The sequence below is a fragment of the Phaethon lepturus genome, unplaced genomic scaffold, assembly GCF_000687285.1.
Source record: "Phaethon lepturus isolate BGI_N335 unplaced genomic scaffold, ASM68728v1 scaffold4666, whole genome shotgun sequence".
Lineage (NCBI taxonomy): Eukaryota > Metazoa > Chordata > Aves > Phaethontiformes > Phaethontidae > Phaethon > Phaethon lepturus.
The window spans coordinates 102,378-126,240 of NW_010548173.1; the positions used below are offsets into that span (position 1 = coordinate 102,378).

General features: G+C 38.6%; 1 protein-coding gene across 1 annotated transcript in view; it reads right to left on the reverse strand.

Moving 5' to 3' along the window:
- KAL1 (Kallmann syndrome 1 sequence) overlaps positions 1–23,863 on the reverse strand; it is a gene marked incomplete at its 5' end in the record, with an annotated part of 60,582 nt that overhangs the window by 36,623 nt on the left and 96 nt on the right. Inside the window, 3 exon segments of the mRNA XM_010289874.1 lie at positions 7,879–8,008; positions 15,065–15,249; positions 20,573–20,795. Coding sequence (XP_010288176.1) covers positions 7,879–8,008; positions 15,065–15,249; positions 20,573–20,795 — 538 coding nt within the window.

Here is a 23,863-nt window from a genome sequence, read left to right on the forward strand (position 1 = left end):
GTTGTTTTTAATCAGCTTGCAAGCCAGTTCCCTTTGTTATTTTCTGGCTTTGGAGAAGCACTGTCCTTACACTTATTTCCTTACCTCTGAAGTAGCCAGCAATTCTATCTTAAAGTATACAAAGTTATTGTATTGGAAGGTATAAATATAAGAGATGAATTTAGTTAAATGGTTTGTACTGTTCTCTAACACAATTTTTCATTTACTTCTATAGTTTAATAAAATAAGTAGACATAAAATGAAATTTAGGTACAATAAATATAAACAGACTCATGATTCATAAATCAAAAATCTTTCACCTTCACTAATTTAAAATGACAGAGGTTTTTTATGTTATATGACAATGTATTATGGCAATAAAACATTTATAACCTGAAGTGCAACATGATCATATTACTATAGGTGAATTAATCAGGTTATGTCCCTGAAGTACTATGCATCATGTATTATGTATACATAACATATTGGATAGAATTAAAATGTTTCAGAGAACGTCTTCACAAACAGTCAGATATAAGCAAAAATAGTTCTAACCATAAAATATGTTTGTCTTCTTTCTGCATCTACAAAACACCCTGAGAGTCATTAAAAAAAATCTAGAAGTTAAATGAAATACTTCTTCTGGACAAATTTTATTATATAATTAAAATATTTTAAAGTTCTATTCACCAATTTTTCATAGGTCTAAGAGCAAATGAGCAAATTTACATTCTTCCTTTTCGAATGTTTCTGTCCCTCTAAGATTGCAAGATAGTGTGTAATCTTCCTTGTATAAAGTTAGCAGTTGACCAGAATGGAGCTTTTATGTCACAGAATCACAGGAATTTGTTTTCCTTTTAATATAACTTCAAACATCCCTGGTTTTCCCAGTAACATAAGCAGAAAAAGAAAGCAGTACAGAAGAACTGTGTGCATACTGAAACCAACAGATAATTTCTTCTGACTTCTATACAACACCAGCATTGCACCCTGTACTTTTTAGAACTGCACAGTTTATTGAAAACATTACTTTATTGGTAGCATTTCTTCTGTGTTCACTAGAAACAGTCCAGTCAGCAGACAAAACGGCAATCTATATTTAAAAGAAAACCTATTAGTGTTTCTCCTTTGCTATGGGAAAATGTAAACATTGTATTAAAAATCATTGGGTAACTATAGTTAAGGAAAGAAAGAACGTCCTCTTAAAAGCTGTATCCATGTGAACTAAAACAGCAATAGCAGAAACATTCTCCTGAGTGCCCTTTTTCTTCAAAATCTCTTTTGCAAGCCTCACAAATGTCATCCACAAACATGCCTTTGAACAGGAGGAGGAGCGGTGGTGGTAGCGGCAAAAGACAGAAAGGGAGGAGATCTGCAGTTGACAGACATGAAAAGACGAGACATTTGAAAGTGCCGTATTTTCTAGAAGTTTTTTTAAAACTAGTAGACTTAGCTGGAGAAAATAATAAACTAGGAGGACATAAGATGTCAAAGATGAACAAAATTTATTACAGTTTTGCATTACCTGAAAAAACCCTGTCTGATTGTAAGGCACAACAGTAAAATATTTCTTGGATTTGGGGTGTATTACCTGAAATCGGAAGCCACTTAGTAAGCATTTTATACCAGCTGAGGAACCATTCCATATTAAGTATTTCAATACAATGATGTAATTTATTCATCTATTTCTATATACTGCTGTGACACTCATCACTATTACAGTTGACAGAAGTATCATTTTGTGAGCTAGAAAACAAGAATAATCATCTTTTCTTTCATTTGAAAGGATTGAGTTTCACCAGCAAAACAAACAGGTGAGACGGAATAGCAGTAAGGCAAGATATTATGACCTCTGTTATTTACAGGAAAAAAAGAACACAAATGACCCAAACCCCACCCTCAAAAATTAAAAAACCCACCAAAAAATCCCCTCCAAGACCTCTCCAAAGCCCCCCCCAACCACACAAGAAAAAATCCCCAACAAAACTTATACTATTAAGTATAAGAGCATGCTCCTCCATAACGCATGCCTGCCAGTTACTAGATAACGGATTAGTTGCTTTTTCTGATTCTTTTAAACCTTCACTACTGCATTATTGAATGCAAAAGTCATGCTTCTACAAGGTGCTCTGTTATGTTTATGTCTATGCAGACATTAAAAGCAGTGTACAACTCTTGCTGAAATACTTCAAGGTCTAATAACTGGTACTGGATTATAAAGCTTATATACATAAGGTGTTCGTTAACCTGACAATGAAGCTAAACTGGCATTCTGCTGACTACAAAGCTAAAAGCCATTCTGCTGTAAGTCTTCATATATCTGTGATCCCTTTTCTGACTGCCCACATGTATAATTCAGATACGTGAACATTAAATTATTGGAATGGAAACTACTGCCAGTTTTTCAAATATAAAGTTCTGAAATTTTATATACACAAATTTATCTGAGTGTTAAATCAAATTCTTTGGTTTGCACAGAGAGTGATGCTAGTTGCAGCTTTTCCTTTGCAGTTTATACTACAACTCAAATAAAATAAAAGTCATTATATATATACATTAGAATTTGGCAGAGACAGCTGTCCTCAAATCCGAAAAAATTCCGGTCTCAGCAGCCTGACAAGTAAATCACTTCTTGCTGCTAGAAACGATAGCTTCATTAGGTCAAGGCTGAAGCTGCTGTTCCAGCACATGGAGTAAGTACTGCATTTGTCTGGATTGCATTTGGCTTGAGTATACCCAAAGGAGTTAAATTCTTGTCTTGCTGGCTACTTAGCCATCACAAGCAAAACTGTCTCCAGTCCCCAAAAGGGAGGATTCCTTGCTGCAAATAAAAGAAAAAAAGAAAACCCTCACATCATCACCATTTTGAAATGCACATCTTCCCACATTCATATTTGTAAACATAGTGATAAACAATTTATATTTTACAAAATTCTTTCAATCAACAGGATCTGGAAGCACTTTGCAACTGTAACAAAACAGTATGGGCAAGCTATACGCAAGAGTCACACTGTACACTGCTGCAATGCATACACTCTGGCCTTACATGTGGCAATTATAATAAAAACAGTAAATGATTTGGAATATATGTTAGAGAAAAAAATACTGACATTGGAACCGGAATTCTCATTCCGAGCTGTAAAAGTGACAGCAAGTTTGAGTCTTAAGTTAAACCCTGTTTTATAGAGCTTTTTTTCTGACTTAAAACGGATCTCCCATTGCTATCTCTTAAACATTAGACCGTCCAACTCTAAAAATCTGCTGAAGCTGCTCTACAGACAAGTTTCCAACCATTAAACAATTCCGAGGCATAAGCAGGGGGACTGGCTTTACCCAATGGAAATGGCACACATAAACCAGCTGTGCAAGAGTATAAAAAAATCATTGGTCCCAAAGGAGCAACAGAAAGAATTTTATTGCCAGGAGTGGGTGTCTGTTCTGGTTTTACTAACACTCAGTAATGTATGCATGAAATCACATCCAGCATGGTACTTGTGTGCTGTGAAAACAACGTTGTCTGCTTCCTTTTGCTTTACAATTTATCCTACGTGTGCTAGCAACCGCCTTCATGTTGGAGATACAAACCTTTAGCAGAGGTAGAAGGATCGGATGGTTTGGGCTCATTGTGTTCATCTTACAGCCTCTTTTTGTCTCAGAAAACGGCACAGCACCTAACTACAGACCAGCAAGACAACACATTATATGGAAATGTCTAACACTGATCCCTCTAGTTAACTGCAGTCTCTGTTACTAAGTGGTCATTCTCATCACAAAACATATGCTAGAAACAAACATATGCTAAAACAAAAGCTAGGAAAAAAAAAAACCAACAAACTAAAAACTCTTCCCCAAATGCAACAAATTAGAAGTTGTATTACTAGTGCCAAGCAGCTTCTGGTTGGTTGGGTTAGGCTATTCGGTGCCCGCTTAATTGGAGAAAAGCACAGGTCACTTTTCATCCAAGGAGACTCATTTATGCATTGTAGGAACACTCCTCTCCTGCTTCCAGAGAAAATGAAGCAGCTTGGAGAGAGCCAGTCAAAATATGAAGAGAAAGACACTTGTACCTTTGAGGATCAAAAATGTTCTGCCAGGTATTTGTTAGCTTTATTTATTGCTGTTATTGCAAATTGTTGTCACTCAGTTGAAGATGAAAAGGAAAGCACACACAACTTAAAAACCCTGAAAAGTGAAGTGGAAACCACTGTCAAAATAGCAGAAAGTTTTGATAAATTTTAGCTGACAGTATCAATCTGAAAATACATGTGCAGAGTTCAATGTCTAGAAAAGGTCCCACTTGCCTAGGTGCAGTATTCACTTCATCTTCTAGCCGCTCTGCTCCAAACAGATGGGTATAGTCTAATCTGTGTTTCTTGTTATTTTGGAATCGCATTTTGGCAAAATGAAGCTGCACTTCATTCCCTGTGAAGGGCCATGCCAGATAAGCATACCAAATCCTTCACTTCCTATATAAACCAGAAATAAACAGCATAAAAAATGTCTCTCTGCTTAAGCTCTGAATATTTCATAAATTATCTCTGTTGTGTTACTTTGATTTATTATTTACAGCTAAATGCCATAAATGAACAAATGAGGCCGTGTAAAACAGCTAATAAACCCTTACCTCAAATGTTTACAGTATAAGAGCATCAAAAGCTGCAGTAGATAAAACCTCAAAACACAACTAGGTGAAGAATAGTAAGCTGGAATGCTTAACAAAATACTCTTGTTTTCCTGTTTTTGTCTTTTTCATGACTGAGAAATTAAACTAATTTGGATAATAAGCTTTACTTAGTGATAGAAAAGTTAATGAAAATTACATACCTCAGAAGACTTAACATTATTTTGAGTAAAAACCTTACTTTGCTGTGTCTACTTAGAGATCATATTTTTTGCATTTGCAAAATAGTATAAAACAATATTGTGGTAACCAGACAAAAAGTCTCTCTCCAAGTAATTACAGTACCAATGTTTTTGAATGTTCTTTTTAATAGCTTAAAATATTTAGTGACAGAGACTTTGTGGTGCCATACTCCTCCCTAGATTCAGATTATATATCATGTTTGTCCTCCTTTAAAGAAAAAACAAACCCAAATAATTTGCTATTCATTATAACTTATGAGCAACTGGTAAAAGTTCAACATCTTGTGTGAGAAACTGTCTTGGGAATTGTTGTAATGTTTCCTGATCAAAGGGTTTCTTTTTGAAGAAAACTTCTGTTAAGTCTGACAAAGATACTAATCTTTTCTTGGTCTTGGCACAACAGGGTGAATTGAAACAGTACAAGAACTAATGTGAATTTCTGTCCACGCTTCACATAAACGTAGCACAGACGGTCAGCAACCTTCCAAAGGTGATGTGCCAAAGTCCGTTTTCTTCTTCCAAACTGGAGGTTAAATGTGCCTGTAGGAGCTCAGCAGGGGCCAGTAGATGCTGGCGCTCAAAAACGAGGCACATCTGAGCAGCAGTTTCTTGCCTTTCTGCCAGGCAGGAGCCGCCACTTCCCACTGAGCTCCAAAGTAGTAATTAAATGTCTGTATGACACTATAACTGCTACCACCATGAGTGCCTACTTGGGGACGACGGAAGCATCCCAGTATCGTTCCTGACAGTCACCACCTAGCAGCGTCTTCATCTGCGTCACTTAGCACTTCCACACGTTTCGTCCGGCGAACGTGGTATCTTTATAATAAGCACTGACAATATCAAAGCCTCTCAAATAGTCAAACGAGCTGCCAGAGTAGGATGATTTTGGCCACAAAGCTGCTAGCTAACCGAACTCCTTGCTGTTTGTCCCGCAATTCACGATTCTCTGCCAAGGGCTGGAGTTTAGATTTGAAAATCGTTATTTGGAGGGTTATAGAAGCCCTTTTGAACAATGCTGGCTACATACTTTCATCCATTATCAAGATCCCATTATTTTGGTTTATTAGGTAAGAACATGCAGCGGTACTACTGGCTCCTGCTGTCCTTGTCACGAAGTCCTAAACCTCCACCAGACAGCTGTGAGCAGCACTCAAGGCGGGCAAGTGCTTCAGGGTAGCTGCTGCAGACCACAGAAAAAGAGGACTCTGGTATCTTAACATATAATCATTTCAAAACCACAAGCTCCTGACACCAAATCACTGCCATCTGGGAGGCAATTCTGAAGAAATATCCCTATGTGCTTTTTCCTGCTCTTCTGCAGTTCTCCAAAAACCCATTTTTGGCTGGGGTCAGATACTGGGCTAAAGAGACCTTCAGTATTACTTACCATGGATGTTCTTATTACCAGTGTAGGTATTTTTAACAGTATACTCCTGTGGCTAGCACACTCAGTAGGAGATGATTTTTTTGGAAAGTAATACAAATCCTGCCTGAAAATGTCATGCTCAAGCCAAAACCTCAGTGATACCATGATACACCTTTATGAAATTGCAATTATAGTCGTTCCAAGCAGAATAGTTGGAAAATCTTTACAAACTCAGTAAAACAACTGACAATGATCTGAATTTAAAGAACGTTGGTGCTGTATCTGCTGAAGTGCTGCTCATGAAGAACAGGAAAGAGAAAGCTACTGCTGCTGTTGAGTCCTTGCAGTAAGTTCAACACAGCTTGAAAGAACTGTATTTCTGATGTGACTCAAATGATATGCTACTTAAGTGTCATAAATTCTTAAAATAGTATTTCTTTTATACTTGAAAAGTTTGTGGTCACAGCAGTAATGGGATAGCTATGCCAGCCAACCTTCCTAACACAGATGTAGTTACAGCACCAAAAAATTACTGAGATTAACGTATACTTATTCAGTAAGTAATTAAACCATACATACCAGCAAAAGCACTTGCATGCTTCTAGAACTGCATCTACAATAAGGTTTTTTTTCTAGGACTGGCTATGGCCAAACAGCAAGCTAAAAGCTAGCATGGGAACACACAGATGGCAACTGCCTGTATTGCAAGATAATTCTATCTGTAGAAAGAGGAGCAAATGCATTCCTCAAAGTATGCATTAAGCCAGTGTAATTATTCTGTCACTACTAAAACAAAGACGAGTCTTTCTATCAGAAACTACTTCTGTTATTAAAGTGGAGTGATAGATCTCATTCCTGACAGCCTGTCAGGAATAGTTTCTGGCCCGTGCCACCTCCTATACTCCACCTGAGAGTCATCTGGGAAAATCCTGCTTCACGGGGGTCGAAGGCATGCCTGGGACAGTGCCACAACTTCACAGGATGATGGGAGATCCAGTTCCATCTCCCCCATCCCCCAAGTACCATTTACTGGTACAGAAATAATTTCCAAAGTCATTCTGTTACTCAAACCCTTGCAAAACCAGAATTGGCAACAAAAATTCCTACAGTACTTTGTGGATTGTCCAGCATGCCTTTCTAATGAACAGAAACATGCTACTTCGCATTTATACCCTTTTTATTCTTGAGCCCTTACGATCAGCGCTAACAAGAGGAAAGTTATATTAAGAGAGCCTGTAGATCCATCAAAAGAATGCTGCTACAATTATAAAGATACAGGCAACAAAATATTTCAAAACTGACTGCAGCAACATATTTCTCATAACTAAAAAGAAAAATAAGAGAAACTTCTCAGAATAACACACTGAAACCCCAGATCCTCCATGTTTCGTGGTCGGGGTCATGTTGTTTGACACCAACCGTGCGGAAAATGTTTAAAAGGAGGTTTATTCGTTGAGACCCCTTACTGATAAAAGAATAATAACATCTTTAACCTTTCGTTCCTTTGCTGACTGCGAACAAATCTCACACCATTTCTAAAGCCGGTGGCAACGCTGCACAAAAACCCACCCGTTAAAAAGCTTCTGCCACAGCAGCAGGCAGAGCGGGCTGCGCTCCACGTGGCAGCGGGCGGAAGGTCAGCAGCGGCCATACGAATGACAACTAACCTTTCGAGGATCGGAAGTGCTTGCTGGGTGCCGTGAAGCCTCTCGTCCCGTGCACGTTCACGGCTGCCACGCGGAACTGGTACCACCTGCTCGCTCGGATGTCCGGCAGCCGAACCCGCTCGTCCGTAGTCTGGTGGGGAAAATGTCGCACTTAACGCTCATTGTTCTGGCGTGGCTAGTTGTGCCACCGTCTCCCACGCAACGCCGGTGAGTCAGAGGGAAGGGAAGGGGACATGCTGCTTTAATACACAGGGGTGTCAGCAGGCTGGGTGCAGCCACCTCACCTGAGCCCCAGCATCATTCTGCACTGCAAAGCATTTCCACCTGTGAAACAGAGTCAGGTAACAACCCAATTTTACAGTGCTCCGCAGGTCTTTTCTGGGAAAAAAGTTACCTTTAGAAAACTGGCGAAGCGTTAAATTCACAAAATTAGTTTTCCAGTCATCACAAACTTCACCAGCGTATAGGGCCTAGCTGTGCAGGTGTTGACGTTTCAGGGAACTCATTGCCCCAGGTCATAGGACTGATTTCTCCAATTCCCAATTCTCAGAGAATTAGGGGTCCAAAATGGCTTCACGAAAACCAGCACTGTGAGAAGCCGCCTTTTCTGGTTCATGGGAAACACGAAACCTTCAGGTAATGAATGTAAGCCTTCTTCAGATCTTTGGCACTTATGTCAAAAAGACACTCACAGCCTTAACCCTTCCCGGCAGACCTTTCTCAGGTCATAGGAGATGACCTTTTCTCCAGCAACACCCACTGGGACCGCTAGTGTCATGAGTTCAATTTACACCTTCTGTGGGGAGTGCCTTAACCGCTGAAATATGGAATAAGCATAGATGCACTCTGAACCCTTTCGGTAGGAGGTGCTTTACATGCTCTTATTCTGAGCCCCGATTTCCTCTATCTTTTTTTTTTTTTTCCCCCCTCTTTAAGCTTTTAAACAGCTGTCTTCTGGACGGTTTCTTATTTTTCCTAAGCTACAAACACCAGAACTGAACACAGCCTCCTGGTAACCCCTGAATTACTGCCAAGTACAGAAGAAGTAGCATTTTTGTTCAACTCGTCAGAAACTCATCCACTTGTTGTGGATTTTACTTTTGCAATTACCTCTCAATTATCCAGTTTTCAATTTATTTTAGGATGTCATGTTTATTGTGATTTAATTCAATTCTTTAATCAAAATAGCACAAGAACCTGAACCAAATGTCCTGTACATGTTTAAGTATACTATGAAATCATAACTCCTCATCATTACTGACATTACAAACATACAAACTCATTAAAAATGTAGTGACATCGATTTATTTTCACAAGCTCTGTTTTCTGTAACTTCAAAAATCCACCTTCCTTGTATAGGATTCAATGTTATTTGCAGTGATGCCATGCAATTCCCAAAACAGGCACAGCATCATTTCTGCTTCTTGCTCTTTCCAATACATGCAAGAAAGTGGCAGCTGCTGACCTAACCCAGATAGCCAGAACTTAAGTTGCTTCACCTCTCCAGCAATGGTATTTTTAGAGCCCTGACCAATAAAATTTGTAGGTGTTATCATGCACTTAATCTCTTCAATTTGGTGACAAGCAAAATTTAAGGAAACGGGTATCGCTGTGTGTGTGCACGTAAAGGAAAGAGAGCCTTTCTAATCTGCACTATAGACTGCTCTCAGACTGGTAAGTGTTGCAGACTTGGAGCCCCTCACTTATTGCTGCTTAGAGTCCTTCTCCATTCAGACCACTGCATTTCTCTTTTTTGCTTAAGCAAGGATAACAGTCCCGATGCTTTCATTCTCTCCCTCATCTCCCATCCTTTTTTTAGCTTTTATGTTGCCTGTAGAGTGAATTATCTCATCCAATGAAGAGGTTCTCCTAGGGAAGAGGCTACCTGAACCAACTTTTACTTTTATTTTAATTTTATGGAGCACTCAAATGTGCTAGTTTTTCCAGCATGCAGCCCCAAATACTCAGGAACTTACAGATAAGACGTGACAGTGAACTAGAGTAAAATGAACTATCACTATATTAACAGAAAAAAAGCCCAAGGATCTATTCAGGCTAGTTCTGCAACTGAGATCAGGGTCAGGATCAATATCCAATTATAATTAACTAGTTACAACACTGTGGGTTTTTAAAAACGTATTTACTGAATTTATTTACAAGGCAAGCATAATCTGAATAGACTTGAACCCAAATTCCTCAGCTAAGCAATCTTCGTTGTCATTTGCATCAGTTGAGTTATTCTGCTAGGACTGATTAAAAGAAAAGATTTCAGTTGTGTCAGTCATCCATGGCAACTGCAAAATACTGTCAAAAATCAAATAATCTGTCAAGCCATATCGCCAAAATTATTTTAATTTATGAACATGCCTTGGGCCTATTACTTTCATCATTCATTTTGCTGGCAAAGCTCCTGTTAAAATCAATGGCATGCAGGAGGTGTAACGCCTGCATTAAAGAGTATAAACTACTTTAGCACCTCTAAGCAGCCTTTACAGAGATTTAATAAATTTCAAGAAAGAGCTAAATAATACTGAGATGTCTTATACTACCTTAATGGTAAATTGATTTTTTTTGTTTTGTTTTGTTTAATTGCTTCAGTTAGTTCTCACTACTTATGTATGTTTGGAGCTGAGATCATGGTCACAGACTCACAGAACAGTTTGGGCTGGAAGGGACCTTTAAAGGCCGTCTAGTCCAAAACACCTGCAGTGAGCAGGGACATCTGCAACCAGATCGGGTTGCTCAGAGCCCCGTCCAACCTGACCTGGAATGTTGCCGGGGATGGGGCATCTACCACCTCTCTGGGCAACCTGGGCCAGGGTTTCACCACCCTTATTGTCAAAAATTTCTTCTTTATGTCTAGTCTAAATCTGCCCTCTTTTAGTTTAAAACCATGACCCCTTGTCCTATCACTACAGGCCCTGCTAAAAAGTCTGTCCCCATCTTTCTTGTAAGCCCCTTTGAAGTACCGGAAGGCTGCAACAAGGTGTCCCCGGAGCCTTCTCTTCTCCAGGCTGAACAACCCCAACTCTCTCAGCCTGTCCTCACAGGAGAGCTGTTCCAGCCCTCTGATCATTTTCGTGGCCTCCTCTGGACCCGCTCCAGCAGCTCCATGTCCTTCCTGTGCTGAGGGCTCCAGAGCTGGACACAGGACTTAATATTATATGCAGAGTCCTTTCAATATCTGTCTAATATTCATGTAAGCCCACTAAATGGCATGCTGAGTGGTATTACAGTAATCAGTGGACTGTTTCACCAAGTTCATTCCCTGTCTTTCACACTATCAAGCCTGGATTCCCTTCTGTAGTGCAAAGGTTTAATGGAAGTAGGGGAGGACAGCCTTGCCCTGCTGAAGACATAGCTCTACACAGTCTTTTGAAACAACGTGCAGCGATAAAAGAATTTGCAGTTCAGAGAGTGAAGGGATACCATCAGAAGGTTATCAGAAGAGCTGAGTTTACATCTCCTCTGATACAGAAGAAACGTGACAGTGCATCCACCACTCTATGGAAGGACAGCAGACCTCCCCTGTTTCGAGTGAATGCAATCCCACACGAGGTGGGCACTCTCCAGGAATGTTTACCAAAGCAAAGCCTCTCCTGGGAGATGGAGAAATAAACCATTACTGTACAGGACAGGTGGTTGGCTCCAGCAGGGATTTCTTGCTGTCAAGAGCTGAGCAATTTTGTGTGATCCTCAGAACCAGAACTTTAGGTGGCTCAGAAACTTTTAAGTTTTAGAAAAGATTAGTTGTCCACAGAGTTTAGACAATTCCCAGGTGAAGCACTAAGGTTTGTCACAGCCAAGCTAGCAGTAAATACAGCTCCTTATTTGCTTTAATAAAGGAATAAATTAATAAGTAAATTTCATTGTTGTCTGCCTATATACATATACACACACACACACTGACTTGACATCCGTTAACACAACAGAGACATGTTCTGTCTGAAAATAACTGACCTGGCATATTTGAATTAACGTCATTAACTTAATACAGTTAACTAAGTTTCCAGTGTAAACAGTAATACTATTACTTTTAGAAAGCATTAGTACCAAACAGAATTATAAGGTTGTTTACAAAATATAGTGTTCTCATGGGATAGTGCAGCAGGTCCTGCTCAGACGGTTAAACCTTAAAAAACAGTAGCGTAAGAAACTTGGCATAACCATTTAGGACACTATACATCATAGCTAACTAGGCTATCTAGTATCTTAGTTCCCAGAGTTTTTATATTAACCAACTGAAATTAGTCAAATGGTTAGTTATGCCAAGTTTTCCCAAAAATCTGCAGTAAAAAACTAAATTTAACAAAATCCCTTCCTCCTGAAGTGAAAAATAACTAAAATTGTTTTCAATGTGTTTTGCTTTCTTTATATACTTGGAGAGTTAAATAAATAACATATTAATAGATTGAGCCTTCCTCCTTAAAAAGAAAACATCAAAAAAGTCCTGATGACACAATACAATACAAAAGAAACAAACTTTTTCAAAATTATTTTCTCAATACCAAGTAAAAATTTATGTGAGACATGAGAAACTACTTGCAAATTAGCTCATGTAAAGGCAACGGAAAACAGTGAGGTTTTTTTGAAAAGTAAACACCTGAAAATAAAGTTATTGAACATTATAACCCCCTTTCTTTTTGGACAGGTAATAAAAATAGAATATTGGATAAGGAACTCTGATAGTAATTATGAATTTTCTCACAGGAAAATGCAATCAATAACTTCGCATAATTACGCTACATATGGGCATAGGCATAGAAAAATTCAGATCCTTGCCCTCAGCCTTTTTGATCTTTGACTGCTTTTTACATGCTCTTTAGCTTAAGTCACAGAGTAATGAAAGACCCAGCGTCCTCTCCCCTGGACTGAGATGCCCCAGGAGTTCTCAGACGAGTGGCTGAGCTCTTCACAGTCTTTGCTATAATTAAGGTCTCATAGCCCAATGTTTTGGAATCATACCAGAAAAAATCTCGGTTATACAGACAAGAAAAGCCTGGAGGTGTTGCACGCAGTCACTTTAGTCAAACTGGATATCCGTCCTTGTTGCTGATAATGCAACATAAATTCTATTGCATGCAGCCGTACTTAATAAATTTGACTGCCTGGTAGGATGTCTAAAACTACAAACACCATGGAGGTACGTGACTCTATATAGAGACAGAAATTCTGATTACTAGCACCCCTCAAGGGTGCCCAGCCTGTACGTCCTGTAAGGTACACACAGTTCACAAAGCCAGTCAGGCATCCTGAAGCTTGTTCTGAACTGACGTCCCCGGTGGGGTCCATCACACAACCAAATACCCGTCTCTCGTGATGCGGAAGGGACAGCGAAATTCTCAGAAAGATGTAAGTTGGAGGAGGCTTCTCCTGCCCACAGAGATTAACTCAGCCCCTTCTGCCCGCGTCTAACAGACCCCCAGGAAAGGCGGCTGTCAGGATCCTGATCACCCTTGCACAGCAACACATTTCTGAAACACTCTCTCCTGTACATCCGTTGCAAGTAGGCAGAGGTTCGTATATGTTCCGCTACTGTGGAGCATATATAGTGCACGCTTGCAGAAACGTGCGTGAGGTTCGTTTCTGGGATGAGAAAAAGCACAGCAGTGTGCTACCTTTGCACCAGCCAGAAGAGTTGGGCTTCTGTAGTCTAGCACATATATATGGCATGGTAACAGTGAAAAGTAATTCAGATCTGGCTCATTTTTGCTACATGGTATTTTCCTGGCAGCAAAGGCAGGAGGTTGTTTGCCGAATACGGAGAATGCAGATTGAAGACCTGCACCTCAGCTGAGAGAGAATAAATAAGTCACTGCAACTTTGACAGGTTTGGAGGTGTGCACGTTCCCTTGGGCTTGCACAAGCAGGGTTTCATGCCAGGCTCTGCTGCAGGTGGCTTCTTCTGAGCAAGACTCTAACAGTGACAGCCCCTTGTAGCACCACACTGAAGCTAAGAACTTCACTTCTGAGTGTTCTGTTTCACAAGCATGACATTATTTTAAGATTGCTTTTTCCTACACAATCTGAATTGAGAATGATCACAGATTGTCACAGAATTTAAACCCCTTCCTTTATTTTGTGGATGGTTCTACTTACTCTCTCTTTCCTTTCTTTCCCAGCTATAATGACATTTTGCAGGTCTTTTCAAAATGAGTATGTTACTTTTCTTGTCAGCAGGGATGAGGGTGAAGCAGTTAAGATAAATGATTGGAACTCTGCCATCCAGGTGGACTGTCAGCATGTTAAAAAACAGATTGAAACTGGGAAGGAACTAAGTGAAAATTTATGCTCTGTTGGCTGCTTCTCATTAAGAAACATTTGCTCATGAATCTTACATTTTCAGTCTGGATTGCACCGAGTGGTAAGAGCATGACATCATAGTTTTTTCTGAATTGGGAAGGTAACATCTGCAAAATCCAAATTTACAAAGAATAAAAGCTTTAGTCTTTTTTTTCACTCTTTGTTTTATTTAAAAAAAAATTAAATAGCCAATTGTATTTCTTATCTTTTTTATAAGATGCAAGTCATGCCTTGGAGACTGTGCACTGAGTCCCACTGACCTCAAAAGGACTATGTCTCTTGTATGCTTTCTTCAATGGATTTTGGTATGTAATTCAACATTTTTCAAGAGATTTGTGGCTTTCAGAGTCTTTGGAATTCCCATCTGAACAGATCATAAGTATGTGCTTAGAAGAAAGTGCCACTCACAGGCCTTATGAAAATCAAGCCTCCAGCTAGTTCTATAGATGTTTATCTATAGAAAGCAAACCCACAAAATAAACTCATTTTGAAAACATAAACCTCTGTGTATTTTTTTATTTTTGGGGACAAGGAACCACTATCCACTTCTGTACTGATATATTCATGCATTTTTAATGAAGTAATTTTCAATACATACCAAAAGCATTTGATGTTTCTATAACTAAAAAAACTGTCAGTGAATATACTGAAGTTAATTTCTCTTGAGTAAATCTGGAAAGCAGTTCACTGAGCAGTGAAGGAAGGCCTTGCAGATCTGGATTATGTTTGCAGCTCTGTCGTGACCTGGAGAGAGACCCTATAAAGGGAACCCTCTGCATCAGCCTCCCCACTTGTAAGTGATCTAACTCTTCTCTGATCTGAAGAGGACCTTTAGATCATGGTCTGGAAGCCAGGGATCCATATCGCTTTACAAAGAACTGACCTGTGCCACAGTTTGCCAGTTAGTAGCATCATCCTCACTGGGATGGATTCCTTGATTCCACCTCCTCTGAACAACATAGATCACAGGCTCAATGGAAATATTGAATTTTGAAGACCACTTCACCTCCAGGTCTCCAGACTGAAGTTCTATGAATTTTAATTCTTTCCGGGGTTTCAGTGGAACACCTGTAATAGGAACGTGGAGACAAAAATATGTGAGTAGTTTACAAGATGCGATGAAACCATATGTAGATGAAGCTTATAAAAAAAAAAAAGAGAGATTGTTGGTCAGGCAGAAGGAAAAAAGGGGGGAATGGATAGACTGATAAGCATGGGAGCTTCAGAAGTGCTCATAGCTGACCTATCTCTGCTTACAGCAAAACTTATTTTAAAAAAAAACTTAAAAAATATTTATTTCATTTAAAAACTAGAGGATCTGAAAGTGGTAAGCTAAAACTGATCTCTCAGAAAACACTTTCCAAATATGCCTTGATAACCTGGAGAAAGATCCCTTTGATCCCAAGCAGAATCATCTACGCCTGTTGTTCAGTTTTTCACATAATTTGTCCTTAAACACATCTAATGACAGAATTTCCACAGCATCACATAGTAATCCATTCTACTACTTCTCTATCTTTACCATTAGAAAGCTTTCTCACTACCTTTTTTAATCTCCTCCGCTGCATCTTAAACTCAGTACTTGTCCATGATGTTCATGGATCATGGAGAACAGACTCTTTCTTTCATCTATGGAGGAGCCTTTTATGTACCGCAAGACTGTTACCATGCCTCTGAATGTTTCCTTCTTCGGTCTAACAACCACAGTGCACTCCATTTTCCTTTTAAATCAGTGTTTCTAGAACTCTGATCATTTTTGCAGTTGTCTCTGGAAACTCTCCTGTTGGTACACAGCCCTTCTCCAGCCAAGCCTAAAACTGGACACAGACTGTGTCTAAGCTCTTACCAGTGTAGACTAGAGAAGCAGGACTATTTCACACATCTTACATTGGTGTGATACACTTAAGAAAGCCGTTTGCCTTCTCTTGCCTGATCTTATTGACTCACATGCAGCTGTATTGTATGATGTGCCACTCTCCACTCTTCCCTAAAGACCTAGGAAAGGTAATTTCAAGGCATCTTGGAACAGACATATTTAACGTACATTGTCCAATTGTTACATTTCAGAGACAAAGACGTCTTTGTAAAATTCTACAGTAATTTCTCATTAGACAGTGACACTGAAGGACAGTTCTTTCTGTTGTCTCTACTGCTGGTAACATCACCTTTTTGAAAACATCTGCAGCAGCTTGAAGGAAAAAACAACTCTTCAAATTTGGCATCTTTTGATTAAATCAACAAAACAAGTGTTAGATACATTTCTCTAGCCAGACTTTAGGAACTCATATATTTGAGCGTGCAGCATTTTGTCACTTCAGGATATGTCACAAATAAGATTTCTATGCCGATATATAAACCTTCTTAGCAAGTTATTGTCTGCACTTTAGTTATTTTGTCATTGCAGTGGTTGTCCACATAAGTTCAGCTGTATGTGCTGGTTCGATAAATTGTTTCCTACTGAGTCTGCCACAGACGACCGAGTACCCTAATTTCCTTAGGTGAACAAACCACTTTTATATTTTAAGAGGTCTTTTCCTAAATATGGTTATACATAGCTATAAGTCAATAAAAATTGATACTGTAGCCCTTGAAGAAACATAAAATCAACCTGAGGAAAATCCAGTACTTAAATCTGGTTATCACAGCAGTTTAAACCCTGGATATCCTTCAACAGGCAGCGGTCTTTGTTTAATACAACGAATATCACAGAACATGTCAGTTTGGATTTCCACATTTGAAAATCCTTCTTTAATTATGATGTACAATAATCCTACCATTTGCATGTTAATAAAACTTCCATCTGCTTTCCATTAGGGGCAGTTGGATTCACTTGATTGCAAGTATCTCAGCCTCTCCGCTATTACGTAATTGCGTGCAGATGGTGCGCAGCAGTGCAAACGATGAGAGCACAGCACAAGTGCATTTTAAAATACTTTTGTAGAACCAGCACCATCAATTTCATACCCAAATGTGTAGATCCAATCACTCTTCAATATGCTTTTTATTATGTAAATGGTCAACCCTTTCATCATGCTGGAAGAAATTAGTCCTCTGAAGCCTGCAGTGCGTAACTGAAGAATTCAGATCACTGATTGCTGTATGTGTGCAATACCAAAGCCCAGAAAAATGTTTCTAAAGGTGTCTTTCAGATGGCACATGCATCTCTGTGCCACAAAAAATAAACGTACACTGGTCCATCATAAGAATCTGTATCTTAAATGTCGGTTCCCTGGGAACTCAAGAAGTTTCCATGGAAGGGTGGACAGTAAAGGGTACATTCATGACATCAGTACAATTGTAAACACAGTTGTTCAATGACTCGGAGATGCGCACCTCTAAAACTGTACACTATTTTTTCAATACAATGCTATTTTTCTTTAAGCATGAAAAGAACCTTTAAACTGTGGATGACCATCTGGCTCCAGCTATCCTATTATGATGTTGTCATACCATCATACCCTTTAAGTGTCATAATCTTCTCTTTACAATTTACCCTGCCCAGATCTGCAGTATGGTTTGCTGTATGGATTGCTCCCTTACACGTTTCAGACAAAATTAGTTATCCCGGTTTTAGACAGCCCGAACCCTACATCTCTGTTAAAAAGGGGTCCTGGAAAGCTCACCCAAATAGGTCTATCATCACACCTGAGAGACCACTAACTTCTGTACAGGAAAAAGCTGATGGGTAAACTTTTCAGCTACCAGCTGAGTGTAGAAAAAAATAACATGTCCTTGTCCTTGTCCTTACTTGGGGATGCACGCACGCACATTACAGAAAGCGAACCTGATCAAGCATTTTCCATCCATTTCTCTTCTGCCCCTTTTTTCTGCATTTTTAAGCTGTTTTACTTCTAAGCAGAGATTTTGCACCCATTTCTATCTCTGAAGTGCCAAATTTACTTTAGGCACCTACTGGTGTTTATAACACCATTATGTCCATATAGAAAAAAAACGAGGTAGGCCATGGAGAAGGGACACTTTCTGAAGCCCTTCACTAGTTGAGACAATGTAAAGGACGTCAATGAAGCAGATGACAGAAGAGTAGTAGAGAACATTTGGTATCTCCAGTAAAGTGCAATAAAAATGTGAAGACTATGCAACTGATTAGTAATACGCCCAAAAGAGATGAAAAAATGCAATGATGATGGGCAGTTTGAAGATTATAGGCAATGCAAGCCAATAAACAATTAGGATAACAAGTAACTGGACTTGTTATGTTAATCCAACATTTGCAATATATGACTTTGGTACAAGAGTACTTACATTAATATTCTTTTAGGACTGGGCTTGAGCACTTAGTACTAGAGGGCAAATCCAATTTGTAAATCCAGCAAATCAGATGGGTATTTTATATCTGTTGTTGTAACTAATCTCTAGAGCTTGATCAACAGTGAAACTACAATAATTTCTGTAGACTCTTAGATTCAATCTGAGTTAATTTTCTAACTGTGAGTGCTGTCAAAATCACAGGAATAAGTACTAAACTTATTCACTAGATCTTACTCATGCTTGCAGTTTCCTCTTCCTTAGTGACAGGAAGGGCATTTAGCCGTGGAGGAAATGAATAGCAAGTCTGTTCGGCTTCTATTTGTCCTTTGTTGCAGAAGGTTGAAGAGGCTAATTAGCTGAATTCATCAGCTGATAAGGCAGCACAGTATTGGGCTTGCCCCTCCCCTGCAAGACATATATGCTCTTAAAAGCAAGCACCTCCTGCAGGTAGGTGATAAGATGTTAGAGAAGGTTAGGTCTGCTCTTATATAATTACGTCGAGCAGCAGTAGACTTTTCAGTGTGCATACAATGTGTCATATGCTGTCATATCCTGTGTCCTCTCCAAAAACATGTCTTATTTCATTTGTTTGCTTTTTTGTTTTGTTTTTACCTTTTCCAGTTGTTACATTTACTGGAGTGTTTTGTAGTTGCGGTATGGAGCCTTATCACGTAAATCATTACATATATAATACAAAGGCCACTTTATCACTCTGGTCAAGAAGACATAAGAAGTAACTACATGATCAATTTTAATACTTTTCATTTTGAAAGGTATTGTGTATAAGAGTGTATTAATTCCTTATAGTTTTAAAGGGGTTGCTCTGAAGTATCTTGGAAGCAAGAGGATTTCTCTTCTGTACTGGAAATCTGGATCACAGTGTTGCCTGCTCCTCAAAATACTTTTTGAGTACTATCTTATCTTCATCAGTTTTATGCTTACTCAACCTCTATGACTTCTAGATCAACTTTTCTCCATTTGTGTAAGCAAGTAAGACAGTGCTTCCTGATGGCCCATGCTGTACACTCACAGACAGGATTCAAAAGTCAAAGCACATTATTTCTGACATACATTCTTATCACGAGGGACAGTCAGAAAGATGCATCGACATTTCAGTTAAAGCAATGAACTGAAAAATGAAGTCACCATCTCCTTCACATATTTTACCTTTTTTCCATCCACAGATGGAAATAAGTCTGGATTCGGATCTAAGCCTGGAGCTTAGTTCAGAGGTCTGCTGATGAGGCTCTCTACAGAAACCAATGCTAACAGAAGAATAACTAATTAATATTCATTTTTTATCGCTGAATTAAGGAGAATGGATTTCTAACAAACTCTGTGGAACAAGAAAATGCCTTTCAAAAATGCTCATTGTTCTGTGTTATGAGCACATTTTCAGAATATGCATGTATAACGCTTTTTTAAATTCCAAAAAATTAAAATCTGGAGTTTGTCTAAGCAAACCATTTCTTACTCTCTATGTTCTTGACAATGGATGTCAAGGAAAACCTTTTTTTCACAGAATCTCAGGACTTAAATAAATTCAAAAATTTTTAATAAGATAGCTTTAATTTTAAATAATGAATTAATATATATATGTGGATATTACAATCTTTCACTATTTTGTTCTTAGGTCATTAAGAACACTAGTGCCAAATATACTGCATTGATTTGTTCTTTTACCAGATTATCTCACACTTCCTATTTGGTAGTCCTACCTGCTTGGCTTATAAACATAAACGTTATTTGTGATTAACAGGACTTGAACTATTTATTGTTAAATATTTTCCTGCTGCATTCTATCTCATCTGTATCAAATTAAGTGAGATTTTACCTAAATTGTAGAGTTTATTCTGCTTAAGATGATTCATAATAGTCACATATTTACATTCCACAGATTTCCAGACATGAGCTTCACAAGGGGAAAAAAATTCAGAAACTTGAGCAACTTTTTTTCTCTGGCTTTCCACCTTTTCAGTGTCCAGACACATCTCTACAGCCGCCTCCCCTTTTTCTTCCCATCCATACAAACTCCTGTGAAATGAAAGTCCTGGTTTTTTAGGAGATTTTATTATGGCTTGAATTTATTAGCCCAGTATGAGTACATACTAATGATCTCTACCTTTGTACAGATTTTTTGGAACTTGGCACGTATGACCACATCCATTGGAACAGCACTTCTTCACTCCAGAACATTCACTATCAGCTTCACAGCTTTCAACACAGGCAGCTGCAAAACCACTGGCCTTCTCAGGTGCTGGGCAGTCCCCTTGCTTCACAGACAGGATGTACTTAAGGAATTCACAGCTAGTTAGGCATTCGTAATTCTTCTTGGGGAAAAGAGGCTAAAGGGAAAACAAAAGACTTGTATAAAGTTTTCAACAGGAACAAAAAAAAAAAAAAAGTTGTACGTTTTCCAAGACCTCCTAAAGGAAAATTCAGATTTTCAGCTTTTGCAAGACTATCCCTGAAGATTTATATATTCAAGCCACTTCTAAAAAAGCATTCCAAGTACAGAATGATGAATTCCCTCAAGTAAGACCACCATCTTTAATGGAATAAAGTTGTTTATATCTGCCAGCTTCCCCTTGTTTTCCTCGCATTGGCTGCCTACAAAGTTGCTCAATGACAGATTAAAAACATTCCCAAAACAAAGGGGAAGCAATGGTCAGACAGTCTTTTCTTTTTGGACTACCCCACATTCCTCCCTTTGTACTTCATAACACTTTACCCACAATATCTGATGTAATGCCACGCTAGATAAATAAGTGAAATCTTGTTTCATTACACTGTTTGAACCAAGTTGGCTAAGAGAAGATTTTGCAGCATCTTTATGTTCTTGCCAGCATTAGTAATTGTATAACTCTTCATGGAACTGGAACTAAATTTTTGATAAAATGGTCAGCAGAAAAAACACATTAAAATAAGCCTTAAATATATTGACTAAAGATCAAAGTAAATGCTCCTTCTTTGAGAAATCAAGTCCTAGATAATATGAGAGTTTGCTTCAATGCATAGACATTTTATAGCATGTGTGCTATGGAGAGGTTTGCAAGGTTCACTTAAAACTGTATTAAAAGTAGCATCTAGCACCCTGGGGAGAACATTGTGTGTGACATGGGGATTTCATCTCCTCTTTTATCAGGTGCTATATACAGTTCGGTGCAAAAACAGCTAAAGTGACTGGTGGAACTGTAGATGGGCAACCCATGTAACTGGGGTTGTCTATAGCCTGCCTGTCTATCTCAGGGCAACCAAAATCCTTCCACTCTGACAGACCTGATTTACAGATTCCTAAGCCTGTGCAGGAATTATAACCCACTCTCCATCAAACTATTCATGTAACTTCTGCAACTTCTTTCCATATCCAAATGTTTTACTTTCTTATTTTTACTGTTCTCCTGTGTAAGGCCCAGGTGTTTCACAGACTATGTGTCAATTTATTCTCCAAAGTCACTGTGGTCCAAGAACGTACCGCTACGTTACCTCTCCCATCTTGTCCTACAGAACAGTCCAGAATTTTTGAATCAAGCTTTTAAGGATGAGTTTGGGTGTTACAGCTTAACCAGCCTAAAGGCTGTCAAAACGAGCAGCCCTTATATCTCCTACTGACCCCAGTGATCCCTGGACTCCATCATTCCTGATGCCATGGTTAGCCAGTCAAGAAGCTAAACCAGCAGGAAACTGAAATTATGTACACACGTAAAGTTCTTTTAAGATTGGTACACCTATTCAGTAGATAAGAAGCAACATACCAAGTAGGGACCTTGAGAAACACAGAGCTAAATTGTTGCTTCCACATTTTTTACAAAACACAAAAAGATTGAAAACACTCTCAAAGCAAAACAGCCTTGTTAATTCAATCGAACAATGTCAGTGGAGCATACATGTGTGTGAGAGTGGTCCCCTGCTTGTGTGTGTGTGTGTGAAGCTAATTTCAAATCCTAAAACATCACAAATTTGCAGCTACTTAATTAAAAACTTTATAGCTCCCTGAGGCATACTACGTCCTCAAGGCTTCTCCTCCTCACCCTATTTCACAGCTCATTTTTGTTAGCTGCTAAATGTGCTGCTCTTCATTACAGGCCTTTGAAGTTCTAAATTTAGCTTCTACCACAAAACACTAATCAAAGAGGGATGCTCACTGTTTTTAACTACAATAGAACAGTGTTCTACAAATGTTTTCCTTTTAAACCAATTTTATACGTATTTTCACCCATATCTGGAAACATACAGCCTGACTGAGAAGTGATATATGAGAATGACATAAATTAGATCCACTAAAACTGCTTTATTACACTACCCTAGAGTTTTGTATACGAGGAAGCAGCAACTAATCTGGGTTAAAGAACTCTTGCAAAGATTGGTTTTCATGAGAAATTTTTACTTTGTCTTCTAATATAACTACATAGATCAGTAATCCAGTAATCCCTATTTACACATAGTTGGATCTAATTTTTTTTTTAGTTGAAATTATGGCTTTTCCTAATCAACTTCATGATGCTTAAAACCATTTAAAGATAAGACATGCTTTTGTACCAGAAAAAGAGTGCCCACAGTGATGAGGGAGGTGTTAAATCAGTGTATCTGTGAGCTCAATATATCAGTTAAGGTCACTTCTATTTTTTTAATAGGAAAAGCTGAAAATATTCATAAACATATACTTTCATAGACTTAAATTAAGCTGTATCTTTATATTTATTTAGTTATAACAAAGCAACTTTCCATTGAGATATTTCGATTTTGTACTGAAAAACACTTAAAAACTGCAACAGTTGACTTCAACTCAGCAGAGCCACATTTTAAATCCCATAAAACCATGTCCTTTTTTGCACTAGTATAACTGATCTGGATTTGCTTATTCACAAGGTTATTCTGAAACATGACTGAGAAAAAGTTTTCCAAAGTCTTGTTCCTGAATAATTATGTATTTTGACAGTAGTCTTCTGAACTGGGAGTCCACAATCCGGTTACTCCTGGAGAGATATTCTTTTAGGAATCAGATTGACTTTCTCATACAGGAAAGCCATCTTTTCTACCTGCCCTGCACAACGATTTTCATGCAATGATATCTTATCCGTTAAACAAAGATACTCTTTCTTATGCATGTCCAGAAAAGATAGAAGGGCACGTGGTAGAAATAACATCTTACAGGAGGGATGTAACAGCACCTTCTGAGAGAAGCAATGTAAGTGTGTCTGTATCAAGTCTTAAAACTTCCAGTCGAGGTAAATCATTGGGTCAGAAGAAAAAAACTTTTTTTTCTTAAACTCAAACTTAGTATGGCTAAATTGTTATATGTGTATCCATTCAAATGAAGGCGAATCCTGTAAAAATCCCATGTTTGTTAGCTGTCTCCTTGAAGCTAATAATTTAAATGAAAGAGACAGCTAGAACAAAGTGAGAAAGAGTG